The sequence below is a fragment of the Rhamphochromis sp. 'chilingali' genome (genome assembly GCF_963969265.1).
Source record: "Rhamphochromis sp. 'chilingali' genome assembly, chromosome: 3".
NCBI classification, from domain to species: domain Eukaryota; kingdom Metazoa; phylum Chordata; class Actinopteri; order Cichliformes; family Cichlidae; genus Rhamphochromis; species Rhamphochromis sp. 'chilingali'.
The window spans coordinates 43,972,106-43,996,179 of record NC_137931.1 but is presented as its reverse complement, the minus strand read 5'-3'; the positions used below and the strand labels follow the sequence as shown (position 1 = coordinate 43,996,179).

The 24,074-nt window shown below is 41.5% G+C and overlaps 1 protein-coding gene across 2 annotated transcripts; it reads left to right on the top strand.

Moving 5' to 3' along the window:
• Nucleotides 1–4,725: 4,725 nt before the first annotated feature.
• Nucleotides 4,726–24,030, top strand: firrm (fignl1 interacting regulator of recombination and mitosis). Of its 2 annotated transcripts, XM_080877065.1 has the most exons (25): nt 4,726–4,882; nt 5,248–5,358; nt 5,559–5,598; nt 5,679–5,767; nt 5,955–6,059; nt 6,201–6,341; nt 7,990–8,152; nt 8,272–8,356; nt 8,473–8,611; nt 10,307–10,396; nt 10,504–10,568; nt 10,672–10,820; nt 11,248–11,377; nt 11,847–12,033; nt 19,946–20,028; nt 20,175–20,226; nt 20,701–20,790; nt 21,277–21,462; nt 21,924–22,043; nt 22,124–22,219; nt 22,307–22,420; nt 22,678–22,782; nt 22,881–22,961; nt 23,041–23,187; nt 23,676–24,030. In XM_080877065.1, the coding sequence occupies exons 2-25, from the start codon at nt 5,263–5,265 to the stop codon at nt 23,889–23,891; spliced, it is 2,769 nt and encodes a 922-aa protein (XP_080733191.1). In that variant the 5' UTR covers nt 4,726–4,882; nt 5,248–5,262; the 3' UTR covers nt 23,892–24,030. The 2 variants fall into 2 exon arrangements, with proteins under 2 accessions (XP_080733191.1, XP_080733192.1); XM_080877066.1 differs by lacking the exons at nt 4,726–4,882; nt 5,248–5,358 and adding an exon at nt 5,390–5,496 and having other exon boundaries at nt 5,574–5,598.
• Nucleotides 24,031–24,074: the final 44 nt, after the last annotated feature.

Genomic DNA, 24,074 nt, shown 5'->3' with positions numbered 1-24,074 from the left:
ATGCATGCCCATCTTCCAGTTCACATCTGAAATAACTGCCTTGCATAAATCCCTGTTTACCTCCAAGTGCCAGAAGGTTCAGTGTACACCTGACTCCCAGAAACAGTCTCTGTTTTGTTTCTCATAAATACTGCTATACACTAACAATGCCTCTTCAATACAAAAACAATAGCATGCTTTATGTATGATACACAATGAGGACATTGAACCCATTCGGAGTTTTGAGTCAGATGTTTATGTTATATTATAAATATGATATACATGTGTAATTAGTGAATGCTTAAAGAGAAGGAATGATTTAGTGGTGGAGGAAAATCGTCATAGCGCCACTGTCCAATATATGTTTATATTTCCGAGTACACTTCAAGCAGTGTCGCAGTGAAGAAAGCGAGATAAGCATCAGTGTGGAGCCCTGTTTCATAAACAAAAAGTGAGCTCCCACTTTAAAGTTTTAGGAAAGGACACAACAGCAAGCAACAGCATGGCTTCACTTCAATGCTTAAGATCTTATCTGCAAAACAGAGGCTACAGAAATTCCAGATGGCACAACAGCTACAAAGGTCTAGAAAATGGGGGTTTTATTTTTACATTATGGTTTAATTTGCCATAAAACTTTACAAGAAATATCATCATGTTGATTGCAAAGTATTCTTTTCTTAAGTGAAGTCTTCTTCTTCTTCTTCTTCTTCTTCTTCTTCTTGCTCCCTTTAGGGGTTGCCACAGCAGATGTAAACTTGATATTCAGCATCTTTTGCCCAATATATCCACTATACCGCCTTCGTACATGTCCAGAGTATCAAATTTTTGCATCTTGTAATGAAGTATTTTAAGATTAAGCTGCTTCTATGTGTCAAGTGGACCTTAGAAGGTTCCATATCTTCTTATCCTGCTTTCATATACCGTAATCTTTTAGACTTGTTGATGTACAAGTTCTCTTTTATTACACAATATTCTAACTGTAGATAGATAACTCTGTATTAGTAGTCCAGGATTACAGTCCCTCTTTGTCAAAGAGCATGCAGACTGCTGTCATGCTGTTTGCACTGTTGTCTTATCTACCTTTGCAAAGGTAAAACAAAACTCATAAAGATAACCTGGTTGTGTGCACCTTAGTTTATTTCACATTTCCACAACGCTTTGTCTTCAAACCACTTAACTTGAGTTGTTGCTTTCACATACTCATTTCTAATCTTGTCTATCCTGATCACCTCTTCTTCTTCACCTGTGTTGTGAACTGTCTGTTGCTTTGAATGGTACCTCAGGTATTTCAAATGGCTTCTGCTCCCTGTGTCTTCAGTATCTCCCTGTTATTCTAACACATGTATTCTGTCTTGGTTCTACTGACTTCCATTCCTCTTCTCTCCAGAGCATACCTCAACCTCTCCAGGATCTCTTCTATTTGCTCGTTACTCTCTTTACAAATTTCAAAGTCAACTGCAAACATTATAATCCATGGAGACTTCTGCCTGACCTCATCGGTCAGCCCGTCCATCACCATTGCAAACATGAACAGACTCAGAGCCGATGCCCTGTGTAATCTCACCCCAGCCTGAACACATCTGTCACTCCTACCACATGCCTCACCACAGACTAGCTTTGCTCATATGTGTCCTGTGATTGTTGTGTTTTCTCTGTTTTCTTTGTGATATTGTAGGGTCTTCACCTTACAATAGAAAGCATTTTGAGGCAATAACAGTTGCCTCAAGGCAAGGTTGTTGTGATTTAGCGCTATATAAATGAAACCAAATTGAATTGAATGTCCTGCACCACCTTCACATACTTTTCTGCTACTCTTTACTTCTTTTCATGCAGTATCACATTCCTCTCTTTACACCCCATCAGATGTTTTCTTCTGACCGTAGCTATAGTTCTCCATCAACACTCTCAAAGGCATCGTCTAACGCTCCAAAATTGTTTTAAACTATTTGGTTTAAAAGCTCACTGATATGGCGATGTCTTTCCTAGATCAATGCTTCCTAAACATCACTGTTACGGCCCTAGCTGGGCCTCCTGATACTGCCCTTGTGTGGGTGTGGTGTTTTTCTCCGCCTCCTCCTCTTTTGCTCCACCCCTCTGTCTCTCTCTTGCTCTTCTCTCTCCCCAGGACACAGCTGCTTCTGATTAGCCTCGTTTGCCACCTGGGCCCAGTCAGCTATCACCTCTCGGAGGTCATATAAGCTGGGGATGAGCTGTGAACAGGGTGGGGTGTTCTCTGGTGTCTCTGCGTTGTGTGTGGTTAGCCTGCTCAAAGTGTGGAGTTGTGGAAACAGCATAGCTGCTTTGCGTGAGTAGTGTGGGCTTGTGGGCCTTGGCAGCAGTAAAGCCAGCTGCTGTTAGTGACAGGGTGAGCTTGTGGGCCCCTGGAAGTACCTCCTCGTGGTGTGGAGTTTTTGTTTGGTTGTTGTGTTCTTTGTTGTTGCAACCTTTTTTCTCTTTTTCCAAGTGTTATTGGTAAAACGGCGTTGCCGGCTCTTTATGTTAAGATGATCTATAATAAAGACTATTTTATTTACTGAAAACACTGGTCTGTTTTCCTTTCATTCTGTTCTGGACTCATTTGTTACTGGTCCCCTCACTCACATGCCTGGACCCTTTCGGGGGGAACGTAACAATCACTCATTCGTACAGTCCCATTTCTATTCTTAATCATCCTAATTTGCTGCACATCCTTTACTGCTTGATCTCTTAGGCTAGCCACTCATTGCAAGTCCTTTTCTCCGTCCAGCCTCACATACGACTCACTATAAGCCTTTTCCTTTGCTCTTGACACGTCTCTCTTTGTGGTATGGAGACTCCCAGTACTCCTGTCTAAATTCTTCATTTCCCTGATTAGTTTCCATCACCACTTCAGCTCTTCTTTCCCAGCTGTACTTTCCTTCCATATTCTTCTCCTTAATACCTTACCCACCCAGCAACTCCTTATTACTCATGTTTCCTTCACCTACATGCCCACTGAAGTCTGCTTAAATGACTACTATCTCACTCCTAGGAATACTCCCTACCTTGTCATCCAAATTATTGTAAAAATCATCTTTCTCTTCCAACTGACACGTTGTGAGGCATATGCACTGACAACATTCAGCAACACCTCTTTGGTTTCCAGCTACAAAGTCCTGCTCTGTCTGAAAACCTCTTCACCTCCACAACACTATTCACATACATTCCTTTTCAAGATTACCCCTACCCCATTACTATCTACACCATTGTTTAACAACTTGAATCCCGTTTACCTGGTGTGCTGGAGCCAACATTTACTAGACACTTTAACAGACATAGTCCCTATTCTAACCTACAGATCCCTCTTTTCATCTCTCTTGCTGCCTGCAAACATGTCTTCCACAATTTCATCTTCCTTTTGTCTTTGGCCAATAATAGCACAGTTTGTAGGAAATCTCATTTTTTAATCCACATTTGGTTTGCCAAAGATTGCTATGTCGGACGCCCTTTCTGACACAACCCTCCCTGAGCCCTGGCTTGGGACCAGGGTTCTCCCAATAAGTGATTGTCTGCCAAAAATGATTACAGATGCTTGTATGTGTTATGGCTAATATTCTTATTGATAGTGGTAAATATGCTGCAATAAGCTGGGTTTATTAAGAAGAAATGACCCACTTTGCAAGTATTCCTATGAATCTGTATTACTGTCTCTACTCTGTGAACAATCTAGTGTTTTTCGGACAGATAAAATATAATATAATAGTTGTTGCAATTTTTGTTGTCATCTTTCCCAGATCGCTCTTGAAGTAAGTAAATAAATAAATGTTTAAGCTTGGCATTAGGCATGGATAAATAAAAGATAAATAAACATCACTCTGCCATAAACTCAATGTATCTTCCACCTCGTGAACAGATTTTCCTTCTGACTCAAAATAACTTGATATCATTCACAAGAGACATGTTTGACAGATTAGGAGTCAACAAGTTATTAATAATCTTTTGGCACTCAGCACTAGGAGTACGCTGGTTTGTGACCCTACTCCGTTGTTGTTGTATTTGTTTTTGACAGTTTCTCCAACACACAAATCGAATTTTTGGAATGGCAATGAGTTTTATAAATGTTAAGCTATAAGTAGAATAGAATAGAATAATCCTTTAATTGTCCCACAAGGGGACATTTGGTTGTAACAGCAGCCAAAAAGACGCATATACAAACAAACAGTACACAGGACACGGAACAGAAACATACACAATTTTTACATCAAGGACAGTGGTTACACTATACAGAGAGTACTGTACAGTTATTAAATTAAATAAAAATAACTACAGATAAGAGGCAAAGCAGGTTGTAGTGCGAATCGATTAATTAACATATTGCAGTTACAGCGCAGATGTGAACATCTATGTTTGTTGGGAGCAGATCTGATTGTACAGTCTGACAGCTGCAGGGAGGAAGGACCTGCGGAAACGCTCCTTCATGCATCTAGGATGCGCAGTCTGTCACTGAAGGAGCTCTGCAGTTCAGCAACATTAGTAACATGTTAGTATGTAACATGTAACATAGTAAGTAACATGTTAGTATGTGCATGTGTACAGAAAAGATCGACAAAAGTGTAATTGTTGAAATTCCTGTCTTTTAACTTCGTCTCTGTGGGCTCCAAACCAGACTTGAACGCTTTGCAGTTCAGCAGATCTCTGATTGGTTGAACTCATTGAAAGCTACGATTTTAACAAATGACAATGAGGGTAGACGAGTCACGTGGGTCGTAACGTCACGTCCGACTCAAACTACGGCGCGCGCTATCTTTAGTGTCACGCAGATTGAGTTACCGATCCGCTTGGTCGTTTCAGTCGTTAAAAACGTAAAATGACAACAATTCAAGACTTCTAGGAACGCTGGTGTGAATTTTTAACCTCTTAAAGAGAAGCTGGACTTGTATCTGCGGTAGGATGCCATACGTATTAACCATCGAAAACATTACCTGTTTCCGTTAGCAAAACATGTCAGTAAACAGACAAGCTAGCTGACGCTTTGCACTCAGTGAATTTATAACGCTAGCTTGTTGTACAAAAGTACTGGTAACGTTGTCTTTGCAGGCAAGCCTGTCTGCATGACATTTAAGATATTTATAATACAATTAGGCAAAGCAGAGTAACTGAAGTAGGGAAAGTTGTCTATTTGTAACTGATCAGAATGGATATAAAAGGAATTTCCTTGAATAGCTAATTGGTAAGAGGGCTTGGGAGTCATTTTCAGTGACTGAGTCAGTGATAACTTGGATGTAAAAAAATCTGTTCCCTGGACCGCAGTGCACGTCTTTCATCATGTCCCAGACCAACACTTCTCTCTTGGACGAGGTGGTGCAGTGGAGTCAGGAAACCTGTCGCCAGGAACTCAAGTCTGTCCTGCCAAAGCTCACTATATCCTCTCTAATGTTTGTTGTTTCATCCAAGTTTCAGCGTTGTAAGCTTATGGTTCATAGTGTCACCTGTCTCCATTACAACACTGGAAAAATAACCAAAAATAACATTAATCCTGTAGCTGAAATGATAAAATAGGTAGGTCGGCATTATATTGGAAATCACCCTGTAATGCATTTTTTACCCTTAACTGTGTTCACTCTTTGCATTGTCAGTCTGACAGCTGGGATGATCACATACGTGAGTTTCCTAATTACACACTTAATAATTACAAACTTTGGTATGACTTGCTGTTTAAGTATAATATGACACCATTACAGGTATATTGAAGATAATTACAGACATGTTCCTCCCTCATATTGGTTTGCCAGACTTGGAGGATGAATGCTTCTCCAAGATCTTACCAAAGGTATCCTGATAATTGCATAATATGTGAATACCATCTATGGCATTTGTTAAAAAAGTGCTCTTTTATTATCAGATTGTTGATACAAGTAACTATTTTCTTTTGAATAACTGCTTTATTTCCATATTTTTTCCTTAAAAATTTATTTTTTTAATCTTTTTGAAAAAAAATAAATCTCAAATGTTTTCAGGCTGTGACGATGTTTGACAGCATGATGAAAGAAATCATGGACCAAGTCGGTGGACTTTCAAGTCAAAACACTGAACTTTGTGCCTTACTGAGGAATATACTGCAGGTATTGCAACACACTGCATTTGAAAATGGTACAGTGGAACCCATACAACTTTTTACATGCCATATAATTTGCATTGCTCTAAATTTTCTCCCAAATTAAACCCTGGATTATATTGTGACAAGAGTCTGTTCTCTTTTTCAGGCAATGATGCAGATAATTGATGCGCTATCCACTTGTGTGCGTCATGTTGGCTCATTGGAGGAAGCCCCTGACCTGGATTCTATCCGCTCGCTACCAGCTTGTATCCTAAAAATTCTGAAAGAAACATTTCAGCACTGCAAGGTCAGAATATTTAGTTTGCTGGTAGCTGTTATCTTTATAAATCAGGTGTTCTGTGAAGTCACTGCATGTGTTTTAGTTTTATAACATTAATATTAATAACCAAGCTGACTATGTTTTAGTGGCTGCTGAGAATGTACTAAGTGGTTAATTACAGAAATGTTTATATTACAGTTATACACAGCTAAATGCTGACGCTAATCTGAGAAGTGCAATTAGGATTTTTAATATTTGTTTCAAACACAAAAGCTGTCAAATTTAAGTGGTTGAAAATAATTCTAAAGAACATTCTTAAGTTTTTCCTCATCTTGTTTACACCAAATGTGTCATCAGTGCAAGAAATTGACTGAAAACAGATTTGAAAAGCATCCCATCATACTGCAGCAAGAAATATAACCACTTAGCAATAGGGGTGGGTTTTGATGATCGATTTATCTATTAAAATTGATTCTGGCTTGGATAACGTGATATCGATTCATTAAAATCCTGAATTGATTTTTAAATATAAATTTATTTTGCCCGAAACGCCAGAATCTCAGGTTAAACCTCACAAAATTTCTACAACCACCAAACAGCTTAAACAGTAAATGAGAGCAGGTACACGGATTCTGCACAAAGACGTAAACACAAAACGCGGACCCAACGCATCCGAATTTGTGAGATGTCGCTTTTCTCACCTGACGGCACTTACACGGACACGCCGTCGGGGCTGAAAGCCGACAGCTCACTGATTTTGAAGCGTCGGTGGGCTCTTTGTGTTTACGTCTTTTTTGCGCTCGATTCTGAAGCTGCAGGTTTTTATCTCTCTTCAAACAATATTGACTGAACCAGCAGCCAAAGACGATCCAAACTACGCTTCACATAAACATCGTCACAAATTTCCTCTTACTTTTGCTGCTTTGCTTCCACCACGATAAAATCACACTTCATGTAGATCTCTGTCTCTTTCGCTCTCTCAGGAACAGTTTCCCATCTAAAAATCTCTGTTTTTCACATTATTCGCTTACTTATTACCCACCAGTCTATGGTGTCTGCCGCTGTTTTTTGTTGTTGTTTTTTTTTTTACTTACTTCCGACAAGAAAGCCTCATTTCTGCTGTTCAATACTGAACAAATGTAAACTTTTTAAAATTATGCAAAATTGCAAAATGCTTAGCTGTGTCTCTAATCAAGCCTCTGTAACTTTGCTCTGCTTCACTTCATTTTTGACTGCACAATATTTTTAAGGTCATCTGCTATAAAAACCCAGACCAGGAAAACCGCCTTCATGTTTTTCTGTGTTTTATCCTCAGTTACTTTGACACTAAGGAATCTGCTGTGATGCTCACACCTTTGATAAAGTCTCACAAGTGTCAGCTTCCTTTTTATAGATATAAAAATATCGATGTGTACTGATAAGTGATCAGAATTATAATATTTCTGACTGAGGCAAAATTTCCCCAATTTGAATCGAATCGTCGATCGAATCGATTCGGGACCTTGTGAATCGGAATTGAATCGATTTTGGAAATCAGTGACGATACCCAGCCCTACTTAGCAATGCAAAAGAACACAAAAGGAGTTACAGTTAATTTTAAATTGATTTATACCCCTAAAGAGCTTTATCTGAAGAAAACAGAATTGATCAAGCATATTCTGTCTGTTGTCCACAGGACAGTGAGGTGGTCTACTGTGGCCGTCTGTCCCTTGTGGCTGACTTGCTCCAGGGATTATTCAAGGAGGCTTATTCACTTCAAAAGGGTCTTTTAGAGCTGCTGGATAAGATCTGCCTTGACAACAGCGCCTCAGATGAGGACGTCTCCGATATTGTTACAGGTGTGTTCAGTTGTCTGTGCAGGTAAACATCACTATGTGTTTCATATTTTCTCACTTTCTGTGCTCTTGAATCTTAATGCAATCTTCAGTTCATTTGACATATTTTTCATCTTCGTCAGTGATTCATAGTCTGCTGGATATCTGCTCTGTTATCTCCAACCTGGATGTAGCATTGCATGCAAACACGTGGAAGTTCCTCATCAAGTTAGTGCAATCAGTGTCATTAAACTTTACAGTTAACTCAATGAATTTTTAGTTTTAAGAGTTGGGCGAGTTTATTGGTTGTTATAACTATTTGAACGGGCTGTTATTTTGTTCAGAACGAGTCTGAAGTACCAGTCATTGGTTGAGGAGCATCTACATCACAGTGAAATCAGCAACAGCCTTGTTGACAACCTGCTGACATCCTTCCACAACTGTGTGGAGCTGGCTGAACAGATTAAACATGCTGGCCTACAGGTAGAAAACCTCTAATTATAAACATATGTATATTGCAATTAGAGCTGGGCGATAGAACGATAACGATATGTATCGCGATATAACTTTTACTCGATAGAGAAATTAAGCTATCGCGATAGACCTCGCCGCTCTTGTCCTCAAAAAAAAAAAAAAAAAAAAAAAGGTCAGCCAATCCAAATTAAGTAGCGCAGAGCCAAACCAATCACAGCCACAGCGTCACGTCGCGTGACTTGTTACGTACAGCACAAGTGCCAAGCCGCACGTGTGTTTGTTTGGGAAGCAGCCAGTGGGTAATGGAGCCAGCGCGTAATGGAGGAAATGAGTGTGCCGACTAGAAAAATCAACCGAGCGTGACCGAAGAGAAAACAGATGATGGTTCCAATGCCGGAGAGATTGTCAAACGGAAGAGCCATAGAAGTTCCGTAGTGTGAAGGTATTTCGGCTATTTCAAGTCTGACAAAAAACAGAGTAGCGTGCACTGTAAATTGTGCCGAAAGCAAGTCTGGAAATACAATGAACTGGTGCATGCGTCACACTGTGCGCCACGTTATTGTTTCGGTGAAATGAATTTCTACAATACTGTTACTGTTAATTCTACTCTCTGCAGTGTTTAAATGCTTACATATACACACAGTTACTGTCCCTCCACACATACGACTCGGTTCTGCTTCTATGCCCCAGCTTTGTTTACTTTTTCCCACCGAGGCTTCTAGACTTCTGATTGGCCAGCATTTCGGCACGGTTAGGAATCTAGCGCCACCTGCTGCTTTGGCATGTTCATAGCAGCGTTTTCCTTCATTTCTGCCTTTATGTGTGGACGGGATTATTTTTTAAAACGAAAACGGAAAATCTCCGTTTTCAAAAATACCCGTGTACGTGTGGACGTAGCCTCAGTCTCTGACTGGAAGCGCTAATTCGTCATTCGGCTTTTGTCAGACTAAAGTAACTGTTAAAACTGTTTGAAAAGCTCAGCTATACAACAAGGAGAGATTGAGAATTTCCTTTTAGTTCTCAGTTTATTTGATATTGACAAAAGTTAGTCAGTTTTGTCTGTTCTTCTGTAAAACAAACTAAGATTTATTTTTAGAATTAATATTTTGTTTCTAAGTGGAATTGACAATTTAGTCTGTTTTGTTTGTTCTATTTTGAAACTTAAACGCTTTAGCGGCTGCCTTTTGTGTAGTTTGCAATATTTGCCTTTATTTATCTGAAAAAGTCTCATGTTCCTTAAGTACATCTACCCTGTTGAACTTATTATGGGAAATAAATATTTAAATAAAAACAAGCTGCTGATTATTTCACATTTTACTTGTGAGCAACGGCACATTTAAATCTTACAAATATAGTTATTTGGCTTATATCGTGATAGATATCGTTATCGCCTGAAATGAAAAAAACATATCGTGATATGAAAAAATCTCATATCGCCCAGCTCTAATTGCAATTCTCTCTCTCTTTCTCTTTCTCTGTTTACCTCTAAAATAATGTCAGTTTGTATTATATGCAAAGATTGCAGCTCAGCATATTTGTGTCTTTAGTGACTTGATGCCAACTGGGGTCACAGCAATGACAGAGCAAATGCTGAGTGTTTCCTGTGCTGTAACCCTTTGTACTTAAAGAAGGACTTCGGCTTCTTTATAAAAGTGTAGGGTCACCCCGGGGACCTTTTGTATTGATGCTGTTCTCTTTTTATAGGAGGCCACGCAAAGTCCAGAATACAAGCTGTTCCAAAAAAGTGCAAAGATGTGCAGATTTTTTGCTAACACTTTGATTCATTACATAAAGGTAGTTAAAATTATGATTTATTTCAGGTGTTTTTTACAGCATAAAAACGTTGGGCTGTCTTGTATCTTATCTCTAAAACACATTTCTTCTTTTTATCCTTTTAACAGGAGTTCAAACTTTTTCTAACAAAATCTTGTAGCTGCTTCCACCAGCTCTACCTCCAGATCACGAGGTATCGGTTGTTTACATGTCATTTAAAAAAATAAATGGATACAAGTCACAGTTTTTAGTTTATGTTTAATACTGATTATAACAATGTGGCTGGTGTCTTTCAGTAAATTCCCTCCCAGCTTGTGCACTCCAGAACTGCCCATAGCTTTGTCTCAGGAGCTAAATGCAGCAGCTCTTGTTCCCATGGATGCCTTCCTGCTTCAGCTGTTGCCTTTAAGACCTTTTGCTGAAGCTGTCCTCCAGCAAGACCTGCGTAAGTGAAAGGTTTATCTTCTTGGACATTTTCATGATACAGTAGTGACTTTTTAAACTCAACAATTACAGTTTGTGCACTAATGACATTCCACTGGCATATGACACATAGTATGCTGCTCAAAAAAGGTCGTAGGAACACTTTTTAATCACGTTATACCATCAGGTCACTTACATTTCTGTGATATTGATATGGTCAGTTAAGAAGTGAATTGTTGAATCAGTTTCAGCTGATTTGATGTTAATGAAATTAACAGAGGTGCGCAGAAACAGACTTCATGAGGGTGGCGTGAGGGCCCAATGTCACCACGGTTGCTTTCAAAACTTTAACTGAAAGCTGACCTTTGTTACATTTGTATTTTGTTGTGATGTCGCTATAATGTTTGTAGATGCTGACTGTTAGAGATTGTACAAAATACTGTCTGCAGGTTTAAGTCCTGAACATGAGCTTCCGCACTGTCTGTTGCTGGTGAGCGTCATGGGACAGCTGGCCGGCCAACCTGAGGAGGTGCTGCAGCTTTGGTATGCAGGGAATCAGTTTTCAGAAGAAAATATCAGGTAATGGTTTTAATATGGTAATAATGGTTTTAATGGTAATAATGGTTTTAGATGATTTAATGAACAGTAAAAACTTTAAAACACTTGTTTTATTGAAGGACTTATTAGTAAAATTTACTGGTTTTATGAGTTATTAATATTGATCTATTATTGTCTTGTTTGGTTCACAAAGTTAATTGTACTTTTCATGTTTTCACAGTGCAATTAAATGCAACTCCAGTGTAGCTGAATAATTATGAATATCAATTTAGCCTTTACGGTTTTACTATCAATTTATTTTTAATATGCAGTAATGTTATAATAATTACATCCCACATGGAGCAATCTCTTTTAAGCTGTTAGGAACAAACAGTATTAGTTAGCAGCCTTGGAAAAGGTCACATTTATGTGTGCTGAATTTAAAGTAGAAAATAGCTTCTTTTGTTGTGTAGTGTTTTTATGTCCTTCAGTGTGTCATCTTTGTCCCTAGGCTTCCTCTCTACCAGGCCATCTTTACTAGTTTCCGGCGTTGCTATACTGAGCGTAAGGTCCCAGTGCTGTTGCCTGGGGTGATGTTGAAGGGTCAGGCACAAGTCCAAGTCACTCTGCATCAACACATCTGTGTGCACCTCTGTGCCAGTGTGGCTTGGCTTCCACCTGAATACTTCCGTGTACTGGTGAGGTCAACACAACAACACACACTGTTTTAAGCAATACTAGCAGAATGGCTCTTATACTGTTCCACTTAATGCATAAGGGACACTTTAAAACTGTTAATCTGATGTAATGTTTCATTTGTTGTAGACTGTAAATGTGAAGACCACAAGGTAGCATACAGTCATGGGAAAATAAATTACATTATTTGTTAATGATATGGTGTGACATATCAGGAAGTAATAATAATAATAATAATTAAAAGCTAGTACTTAACAGGTTTAAAAATGAAATACCTGAGATGAACAGCACGTGACATTACACCACAGCCGTGCAGTCTGGCAAAGCAAACCCAACTCATCACTCCTTCACTTGTGCCTGACAGCTGGTGTGAAGTGAGAGTGCTGTGATGCTGTGTTTGGTTTTTACAAAATGTGGTGCTTTCCATTATGATCAAACATCTCCATTTGGTTTGGCTTGTCTGTCCAATGCACAGTTTTTCAGAAGTCTTATGATTTGTTCAGGTGCCGTTTTCCAAACCGAAGCCATACTGCAATGTTCTTTTAAGAGAGACACTTTCTCAATATTAAACAAACTTGCTTAGTACATACTTGTTCAGCTCTTTTGTAACTGTATTTCTGTGAACTTTAAAATGTAACGTGCCGACTGAGGTTTGAAGAGTTAATTGAATGTAAATTCTGTGTTCTCCAATAGTCCACAGCACAGCACCGTCTTCCTGTATTTACTTTTGTTGCTCCCGCCCCAGATACATCTGGCCAATGAGCGGTGGGAACATTCTCATGTGGTTTGTAGTGATGCATTTTGGTTCGTGTGTGTGCGTGTGCGTGTGCGTGTGTGTGCGTGTGCGTGTGTGCGTGTGTGTGTGTGTGTGAACAAAACAAACCACAGGTAATAAGACATTCTAAGGACCAAAATTATGTTTGCTATGCACTGATATATAGAACCTTAGAATTGACAGATGATACCATGATTGTATCATTTTAATCTCCATCCGGTAGTCCTGGGAATAAATCAAACCCAGCCTCTGCCAAGGAGTGAAATATGTTATTTATAATAATAATAATGGATTGCATTTATATAGCGCTTTTCAAGGTACCCAAAGCGCTTTACAATTCCATTATTCATTCACTCTCACACACTGGTGGAGGCAAGCTACAGTTGTAGCCACAGCTGCCCTGGGGCTGCCATATCATGCCATCGGCCCCTCTGGCCAACACCAGTAGGGTAAAGTGTCTTTCCCAAGGACACAACGACCAGGACAGAGAGCCCGGGCATCGAACCGGCGACCTTCCGGTTACAGATGTGCTTCCCAACCTCCTGCACCACGGTTTATACAAGCTGCTTCTGTCAAAATATCAACATGTTTAATACAAACAGAACTTACTTGAACTGTGGGTGCAGTACTCGCAAACAACAAGGACGTTATTAGCTTGGTCAAGAAGAAAGATTTCAGAAAGTATCCAATCAGGACAAAGCCTCACTTGAACCTAAGCCTCACTTGACCCCAGACCATACACAACAATTTCTAAATGGGTGATTGTGCCAAGTATTTATATTTAAACATACTAACAATAATATACAGCAATAGATCTACTTTTACAGTATACATAAAAAAATAAAGTAAAATAGAATAAATTGCCAAATAAAAGGATTCGTATTTAAACTAATTTTTATTCTAAAACATATGTGATCATAAGCTCTTTATATTAATCACTGTTAAAGACTGAAAATACATTATTAGTGTACAAAAGGGTTAGGGTTGTGTATGGGATTTCCTATGCCCCCTGAATGCACCATCGGGGTGCATGTCCGCAACTTTAGTTCAGAGACAAACGGCAGCCAAACAACGGACAGTGTGTGCGTTCATAAGACCGTAAGTTAATGTTTTACTTCACTCAGTTATGTTGGTGTTCAGCCATGAGTGTATTTGATGACTTACCAGCAGTTTCTGCTTCTGTTTAAGTGACGTTATGTACAAGTGGCAGTTCGCTAGCATAACAGATTTGTTTGCTAATTAGCTTCTAGGAGAGAGATTCGTTGTTATCGTGTTGTTGATTCTGTGCTCCGTGTAACAGATGATAAACCAATGTACAGTTGCCTTCAGTGCATAGTTGTATGCGGTGTGTTAATGCATAATGTCTGACTTTAAGTTTATGTAACCAGGCTGAAGTATAATGTCAGCTTATTTAGCTATATACTGTACTTGAGTACACCTCAGTTGTATCTTTGTTTATTATGTAATCTGATTCCTAATTGATTGTATTATTATGCTTTGTCTGCAGAAACCACACATACACACACACTCTATCTCGCCCAGCTGCGGGCACATTCTCAATTGAAAATACAAAGAATGACAACTTTATTCCTGGACTCTGCCTGTTTGTTCCTCTCACATCTGAACATTTGCAAGTGTCCTGACCCGACACTCTGAAGTGATTGCTGCCAGCTCAGATTTCTTTAACCCTTCTGAACATTTGGTCCTTCGAGCCGGATGTGAGCAACTGCTTCAGCCTTATATGTTCAGAATGGAAGGCCGATACCCATACAGAGAGTCTGACCGTCCGCACAGACATAGCAAGCTGCCATCATACCTCCAGAACTATGAAGTGGATGACCTCACTAAGAACCGACTCTCACATGATGATCAGGGCAAGCATTCTACTCATCCTGAAATTCTCCAATATATTCATCATATGAAAGAGGAACACAATCAACTCCGACTAGATGTGCAACGCCTGACAGAATTGATCTCTAGCTCACCTGTACTAGCTCCACAGCATGCCACATCACGGTCTGAGGATGGGACGTCAACCACACCTGCCCACACTAGTAAGCTGGTGCCAATCAAAGGTCAGAAGAGCCCACATCAGCCTGAAAGTGCTCCACAGGTGCCATTTGGGGATGAGTCTCAACATCCAAAGGACAGCCAGCATGGCCTGATTGAGGAGCTCACCCACAGTCTAAATGACGCAGATCTTGACAGGGAGCGCAGCGCACAGTCACCATCACCTTCAGTCGACTCATGCCCTGAATCTCAAGATTTTCTTTCACCAATGACACCAGGTGAGAGGCCCTCTCCACTTCCAGCGTCAGCAGCAAGGGGACGATCACCATATCATGCAGAACAAAGAAGGGTTGATGAGGTGTATGCTCGTCGCCACAGGAACTGCAGTCAGCCTGCCACTCCTCCTAGATTGCCAAAGCTAGGGGCTTGCTATGAAGATGATCCATACTACAGAGAAGATGACAGGTATCCTACCCCTGGTCACCCAAGCTGCCCTGACAGTCACTATCGTTCTCTTTACGGATATGGGTATCAGGATTCGAGTTATCCGTACAGGCGCTGTGGTAACTATCCAGATGACCGCCGACAGTGTCCAACCGATCGCCTGCAACCAGGTGGGTGCCCTCAGACACCACTCTCTCTCGGCAGAGCCCAACCGATAGACTTATCGCGGACCTCAACCAACGATCCCCGACCTTGTGCACGAGGACCCACGTGAGTTTGCAAGATTAAAGTTAGCTCTAGATAACATACTTCCACTTGATGCTCCTGAACACTTCAAGTTCCAAATCTTGACAGATCACCTTAAGTGTGAAGATGCACTACTTGTAGCTGACTCATACAGTAACAGTCCATTCCCATTTGCTGACACCATGAGAGCACTTACAGAAATGTATGGGCAACCTCAACATCTGGCCTTAAAAAGGATTACCAAACTGATGGATGGACCCAACATTAGGAGTGGTGACATCAGAGCCTTCAAGTCTTTTGCACTACAAGTCCGTGCGCTAGTCGGTATGTTACACCAGTTGGGAGAACAAGGTCGGACAGAGTTGAGGTGTGGCTCACACGTATCTCGCCTCTTAGCTAAGCTACCTTATGACCTAAGAGCAAATTTCCAGAGATTTGTCAATCCCATCAACACTCCTATACCAACACTGCTTCATCTTGCTGAATGGCTTGAGTATGAGGTGCGTGTCCAGGTGATTGGAGACCAATATTGCGGCCACTCTGACAGGGAGAGGCAAGTTTCACGAAAGGAAAGACGTCCTGAGCATAAGTTTCAGAAGGTTGCCACCATTCTCCATGGTAGTGAGCCCAGGAGAAAGATGGAAGGTGACATGTCAGCGGCACAAGAAAGGCCCAAGAAGTACTGTCCATTCTGTAATACAGTGCAGCATTACCTGAATCAGTGCAGTAACTTCAAACTCTTGTCGAAGGAGCAGAAGACAGAGTGGATCAAGGTGAATAAGAGGTGCTGGCGATGCGCCCGTGATCATCAAGCAGCTAAGTGTAACCTCAAAGCCAAGTGTAAACCATGTGGGCGCCGACATCTTGAAGTTCTTCATGATGTCAATACCAGCCCAGATGCTACAGCCTCTGATTCAACCAGTGCACCAGAGGAAAGCACATGCTTAGTAAGTTCCACCTCTGAGACACTGTACGTAGACCGGCAAACCAATAGCAGTCAGGTGTTACTCAAGCAATGTCCACACGGTCATCAGCCACCTACCAGTTGAATCCCAGTCAGAGGGTAGCGTTCTCTGGCTCTCCCAGGAGTCAGCCGATCCGCAAGAGCGCACTCTAGGACTCGTATGGCACTGTAAGACTGATGCACTCCGGTACAAGCATCAGCAGAGTGTCAGTTCAGAGCCAACAATGCGCAACATTTATCGGCTGCTCGCCCAGCAGTATGATCCTCTCGGGTTTCTTATTCCATATACAACCAGGGCAAAGGTCATCGTGCAACACCTCTGGGACAAGAAAAGAGGATGGGATGATCCTCACTTACCTGAGAATCTGCTCCACGCCTGGCGTTTGTGGGAAAGTGAACTCAGCCAGCTCTCACAGATAACGCTGCCGAGATGCTACACTGACTCACGCTCGGATTGTAGTCACAGCCATCGGAGCCTTCATGTGTTCTGTGATGCCTCTGAGCGTGCCTATGGGTCTGTGGCATATCTACGCACCGACCAAGGAGAAGAAAAGGTCCAGGTGGCTTTCTTGGCTGCGAGGTCGAGAGTTGCACCCAAGAAGCAACTCTCAATTCCAAGGCGCTAGAGTTGTGTGGAGCCCTTACAGGAGCACAGCTGGCTTCTGTTCTGAAGAAAGAACTGACCCTTGACATCCAAGATGTGGTGTTCTGGACAGACTCGACTACAGTGCTTAACTGGCTCCATTCAGATTCATGCAGATATAAAGTCTTTGTGGGAACCAGAGTTGCAGAGGTACAAGAACTCTCTGCGGCAGCATCTTGGCGGTACGTGGACTCAGGAACCAATCCAGCAGACGATATCACAAGAGGGAAAACTGTGGCTCAGCTTGCTGGTGCGAATCGCTGGAGCCGGGGGCCACCATTTCTTCAGCTGCCACCCAGCCTTTGGCCACAAGCACCGGTGGGAGAAGCTAAGGAGGAAGTGGAGGAGCTGAAGAAGCCAGTGTTCTGTGGTCTGCTTACTGGATCCGCTAGTCCAGCGATACCTGACATCAAACAGTTCAGCACATATGAGGAACTCCTGAAAGCCACTGCTCGAGTGATGCACGGGGCGGCTAATGACACCAGTCACCCTGATGCTGATGACTTTAAAAGGGCAGAGCTGGCCCTGCTTAGACATTCTCAGATGGAGAGCTTCCCGAGAGAATTCACATTACTTAAATCAGAGAAGCTGATTCCATCCAGTAGCAGGCTAATTACCCTCGCTCCTGAGTATGACAAGGCTTCTGACTTGATTAGAGTTGGAGGTCGACTCCGCAGATGCGAAGGCCTGAGCCCTGAGGTACTACACCCTGTACTTCTAGAGCCTGCTCACCCAGTTACGAAGCTTCTAATCCAGCGATGTGACAATAAGCTCAACCACCCGGGAGCTGAACGTGTTTTCGCTGAGTTGCGCCGGAAATACTGGATCTTAAGGGGGAGAGAAGCAGTCAGAAGACATCAGCATTACTGTCCCGAATGCAAGAAGTGGAGAGGTCAACCAGAGGTCCCGAAAATGGCAGATTTGCCACCCTCAAGTTTGAGGCTCTTCCGACCTGCTTTCTATTCGACTGGAATGGACTGCTTCGGCCCTATGCTCATTAAAGTGGGTCGGCGCACAGAAAAGAGGTGGGGCATCCTTTTCAAGTGTCTTACTACTCGAGCAGTTCACCTGGATCTGCTGGTAAACATGGATGTTGACTCCTTCTTGATGTCACTCAGACGGTTCATAGCCCGTAGAGGGAAGCCGTTTGAACTCCGTTCGGACCAGGGTACTAACTTTCGAGGTGCAAGTAAGGAACTACAAGAAGCATTCATCGCCCTAACGCCAGATCTTAGACAGCAACTGGCAGCAGAACAGATCCGATTCTGTTTCAATCCCCCTAGTGCTCCACACTTTGGAGGGTCTTGGGAGAGAGAGGTGCGATCTGTGAAAACCGCTCTGCGCACCACGTTGGGAGCGCAGATAGTGTCAGAGGAAGTGCTGAGGACTGTCCTGCTTGAGGTGGAGAGTATACTCAACTCCAGGCCTTTGGGTTATGTTTCTTCAGACATCGCAGACCCAGATCCCATCACGCCCTACTCTTTGTTGATGGGGCGGCCAGATTGCTCTCTACCCCAAGTGTTCTATCCAGAATCCGAGCTGCTCAGTCGTAAGAGATGGAGACACACTCAAGTCCTGGCTGACCAATTCTGGAAGCACTTCATACGGCATTTTATGCCCACCTTGCAACCACGGCAGAAATGGCACAAGGACACAGACAACATTGCAGTTGGATCTGTGGTTCTCATTGTTGATCAGCAGACCCCACGAGCGCTCTGGCAAGTAGGAACTGTGAAAACTATCCTACCGGGGGCCGATGATCGTGTCAGAGCTGCAGTCGTTCGAGTAAAGGACCGAACTTACACTCGCCCGGTGGCCCGGCTCATCACGTTGCCTGTTCTACCCCAGGATTCTGCTTAGGTGCAGAGGACATTCCATCAAGGTCAAATTTGTACACCAAATTTGGGGGCGGCTGTACAAAAGGGTTAGGGTTGTGTATGGGATTTCCTATGCCCCCTGAATGCACCATCGGGGTGCATGTCCGCAACTTTAGTTCAGAGACAAACGGCAGCCAAACAACGGACAGTGTGTGCGTTCATAAGACCGTAAGTTAATGTTTTACTTCACTCAGTTATGTTGGTGTTCAGCCATGAGTGTATTTGATGACTTACCAGCAGTTTCTGCTTCTGTTTAAGTGACGTTATGTACAAGTGGCAGTTCGCTAGCATAACAGATTTGTTTGCTAATTAGCTTCTAGGAGAGAGATTCGTTGTTATCGTGTTGTTGATTCTGTGCTCCGTGTAACAGATGATAAACCAATGTACAGTTGCCTTCAGTGCATAGTTGTATGCGGTGTGTTAATGCATAATGTCTGACTTTAAGTTTATGTAACCAGGCTGAAGTATAATGTCAGCTTATTTAGCTATATACTGTACTTGAGTACACCTCAGTTGTATCTTTATGTTTATTATGTAATCTGATTCCTAATTGATTGTATTATTATGCTTTGTCTGCAGAAACCACACATACACACACACACACTATCTCGCCCAGCTGCGGGCACATTCTCAATTGAAAATACAAAGAATGACAACTTTATTCCTGGACTCTGCCTGTTTGTTCCTCTCACATCTGAACATTTGCAAGTGTCCTGACCCGACACTCTGAAGTGATTGCTGCCAGCTCAGATTTCTTTAACCCTTCTGAACAATTAGGTTGTGTGTAATCTCGTGGTGACCATTAGCAGTGTGTCACTGCAGGATTTCCCTTGTTATTCTTTCGTGTTTCTGTGATAGCTCAATATTATGCGTGTTTTTTGTTTTTGTTTTTTTCAATTTTCCCACCCTTCTCCGGTTTATCTGACTTCCCCTCTTCTTTATTTCGTCTTCTCAGGAATATTGCTTGGTTGAAGCTGTACTTCAGGCTGATACTCAAACAGCTGTGTTGGCAGCAGATGTTTGGTGCTTTACAGCACGGTGAGAATGAAGAGTAATGTTACTTTTTGGGTTTTTTTGTTTTGCTATGAGGGACCTTTAGACTAATTTCAGATATTGCTTGTGAAGATTTTGTTTATTAATTGAATCAAATGCTTTTTTTTTGTCTTTTAAATCTGTGCTGACAGGTATGGGACAGCAGAGCTTTGCCTACATCATGTCCTCCTTATTGCTCAACTGGTATGTAGAGACCGGCAAAATGCACAACGCACAAACATATTGATTTGAAAGTGAGACGTCACAGCAGACAGTACTTCACAACATTTTGAAACTAATGAAATAGATTGGAGCTGATAATAATAACAATTATTAATTAATTCAATCATAATAATTCATGTGTCACTTTCAGTAGTGCACAGATCTAAATGCAGTTGCGGTAAAGGAAAAGAACACACAAGATTAGGAGTGTAATCCTACATCTGAAGCTTGCCTTCATTAGTTTGGAGAGTCTCTAAAATACTTTGAGAGGGGCTGTCGGGCCATAGTTAGTCTTTGTCTCATGCATCACAAAAAATAACGTCTCAGTTGTTTAAACAGGCAGATTGTCAGATTAAGCTGGACGTCACAGGCTAACCTTTCTCTTACCTGTTTGTTTTGGTGCTTTCACTCAGCTGTTCATCACCCCTCCCTGCTGCTCCCCTTCTTCTCTTTCAGGTGAAAGCTTGTGCCACCGATTGTTACCAGTCATCACATCTGGGCACGCTGCTAAAACGCATGGTTTTTCTAATGACGCCGAACCATCAGGTTAGAATCCCCAGGAGCAGTGGGGAAAGATTTCAGGGAAATATGAATTATGCTAGAGAGACAGCCCACACTGTATTAAAGTAAATCACACAAAGGCTTTTGCTTAATTTACAAATAATGAAATACATGGATTCATATTTAAACATTAAAATGGTTGAAAAGCTGGTGTTTTTTCTTATTGGGGCCAATTAGAGGCAAAGACAAACATGTAAAATGCTGGACAGCAGAGCAGCACTGATGCGTTACCGGAGTGATGAGCAACATTCTCACATATGAGTTTGTAATTGAAGTCCCACATTCAGTCGAATTAAGATGTAGTCCCTGTGTACAAGTGAATCCTTGTACCATCCATATAATTTGGAGTAGAGTGCCATTTTCTGGGTTTAGATGATGCTTAAGAAATCAATAGAAACAACTTCAATGAATAAAAAAATAATCTTAATAAATAATGTCTTCTCCCATAATCTTATGTATTTATTTTCACAGATGGAACTGGTGTCACATTTTCCACCCTCTGAGATGGAAAACCTTCGAGTTTGGCACCATGTTCTCCTCAGAGCTCTTTCTCAGGACATCTGCCGGCAAGTAGTGACAGAAATCACTGGTTTAACTCAAAAAGTGCTGGCTGACTGGCAGAATGGAGGATACAAACTGGGACAAGTCGACAAAGTGGTAAGGACAACCTTAACAGTGGGATGTAATGGGAGTCTTGCACCCCATCGCTGAATCTTTTTAGCATGGTTTTATCAAGTGAAGGCCTTTTATTGTTTGTGCAAAGGACAAAACAAAAGTCAAAAATAAACTTGCACTCATTCATCCTTATTATTATAGCCTTGCATGCAACAAAGACAGAGTTATTTGATGTACAAACATTAAGGCTGCAGCCTCGTTTGTACTTGTGCCGTGACGATGGCAGCTTGACTATAAATATCAGCAATAAATGATGTTTGGACTGTGATAACCTTTTTCCTGCAATAGACTGTTTCCATTGTTGGCCTATGAACTCAGAGCTTCCAGTGAGTAATAGTTACGCAGCTGAGATTAACACAGAATGGTTAATGGTTGTTTTTATTACTGATCAGTCCATGAAAACATAATCTTGTGTGAATTTACAAAGTTCCTCCTGTTACCAGAATGCAGTGCTGATGTCTCTCCTATCGGTGGTTCGAGGCCAGTCCTCTCCCGAAGAGCCGTGTGTGTTGTCTTCTGTGAGGATGGTCACACAGCTCTGGTTACGAATGAGTCCAGACCAGGTAGCAAACAGTACACGCACAAACAGGTGGAGTAAATGAGAAGATGCAAGACCAGTAAACTGTAACCTGCCATGCTGTAGTTGCAGACCCACCCTGTGCTCCAGTGGACGCTGCAGCTTCTCTTGTCACTGTCGGCCATTTTAGTGAAGCACATTGAACCTCACGTGATTTGTCAGGTGCGTTGTTGGCCATCACGTTAACATTTAAAGAGGGCAGAATAAATTTATTGATGTGTGCGTCTCTCTGTGTGTGTGTTATCCCAGGCTCTGGTGTGTCTGGATGCTGTGGTTTCTCAGAAGTGTGCAGATTGGTTACTGCTGGCTGCTTTGGAGTTTCTCTGCTCTCTGGGGAAGATTTTTGTCCCTCCTGACAGCCAGGTGATAAAAGACTTTTTACAAATGATGATTTTAATTTTGGTTTACTTGTCTTTCTATTGTCTTCTTTAGCCTACTGTTGTTGCTTATAGTTGCTCCTAAAGCTGTGAGCCTGCAAGATAGATAGATACACACATTTTGTTGTATAAAGGAAAGTTCGTGATAAGAAGCAAATGATAATAACCATTTTTATTTTCTTAAAATAAAAATAATAGAAACAAATTAAGCATTTTCTCAGTTATGACCCGTTTTGGTTCCAGAGTCAAATTCTTCCGAGGCTGAGTGGCCTGTTTGGAGTCCTTTTGGCTGACGAGTCTTGGCTGTTGCACCAGCACACCCTGGAGGCCTTTTCTCAATTTGCAGAGGTATTAATTTATAAGTCTAACATAATTTTCATATTACATTAAATTCATACACTGTTGAAGCTTAAACGTAACCTTGATATATCCTTCTGACTTCAAAGAATACAAACCACGAAGAAGTAATCTCTCAGAGTTTGAGTGTCGAAGAAACCAAAACCAAAGTGGTTAATTATCTTAGCAAGGTAAGGGAAATCTATTATTTGTTCATGAACATGTATATAAAAACGAAGCATGGTGAAGTCGTCATTTCTTTTGCTGCAGACGGTGAATGCGCAGGAAGGCAATGAGTTACGGCTGGAGAGGCTCAAACATGAGACACAACACATCAAGCAACACAATGAGAAGCTGGAGTGTAGCAAAGAAAAGCCTTTCAGCAAACCACCTTCTGAAGTTGTTCCAGACTCAGAGGTTAGTTTAATCAACTTGAAATGTATTCAGTGTTTCTGAATATGCATGTTCATGCACAGTCTTGTCTCACATACACGTTTCATATTAGTAGTAGCCGGCTTATATTAATTTAAAGCTACCAGAGCATAAGGAGACAGTGCACATTGCACAAAAGCAGCCTGGATTCTCATATTTTATTAGATGTCAGAGATGATCAGAATCACTTTTATTTTGCTAAGCATAAAAAACCAAATACTTTGTTTAGCAGTAAAAGATTTGAGTGAACGCATCCAACTTCAATGTGACTGTTTGATTGGAAGTCAGCTTTGTCAGATATTCATAAATATGGTAGTGGGTAAGATTTGTGTTTTTGATATTTTTATCACAAGATTTTGCTCCAGGTTCAAACTGTGTCCTATGAAGTACTATAGACCATGAATCATGTTATATAAATAACAGTTTAATTAACAAGACCTTTATCTTTTTCTTTAACTATTCATCCCTCTCAGCCATGCCCTAAGAGAGCTCGACAGGAGAACAGCGCAGAGCAGGAATACAGCCGCTATATCCAGACAGCTGAGAGTGCTTTAAAAGCCCTTCAGGCTCTCACTGATGCTAAAACTAACAGTAGTGCACCACCTCCACAGTGGCTGGACTCCAGACTACAGGAGCTCCAGACTCTCCTAACCCACATCACTACAGTCAGACCCAGCAGCTCGAGATAGTTTTTCATCTCAGGGTGTTTTCTTTCTGTATGGAAAACCCACAAAGTCCCCACAACTTTTGCTGCTATTGAAAATGGTTTCTCTCTCTTTTTAAAAAAAATGTTAATCTTTGTTCTTTTTTTTTTATTAAACCCGTTTCTGAAACTTGAAGCATTTCATTTCTTTTAGATATAGCGTCGATCG

Excerpts from the sequence above, each read along its gene's own strand:
- firrm (XM_080877065.1), top strand. The coding sequence starts at position 5,263 with ATGTCCCAGACCAACACTTCTCTCTTGGACGAGGTGGTGCAGTGGAGT. Across the intron at positions 5,768-5,954 it reads TCTCCAAGATCTTACCAAAG|GCTGTGACGATGTTTGACAG; the intron begins GTATCCTGATAA and ends AAATGTTTTCAG. Across the intron at positions 8,153-8,271 it reads CGTCTCCGATATTGTTACAG|TGATTCATAGTCTGCTGGAT; the intron begins GTGTGTTCAGTT and ends CATCTTCGTCAG.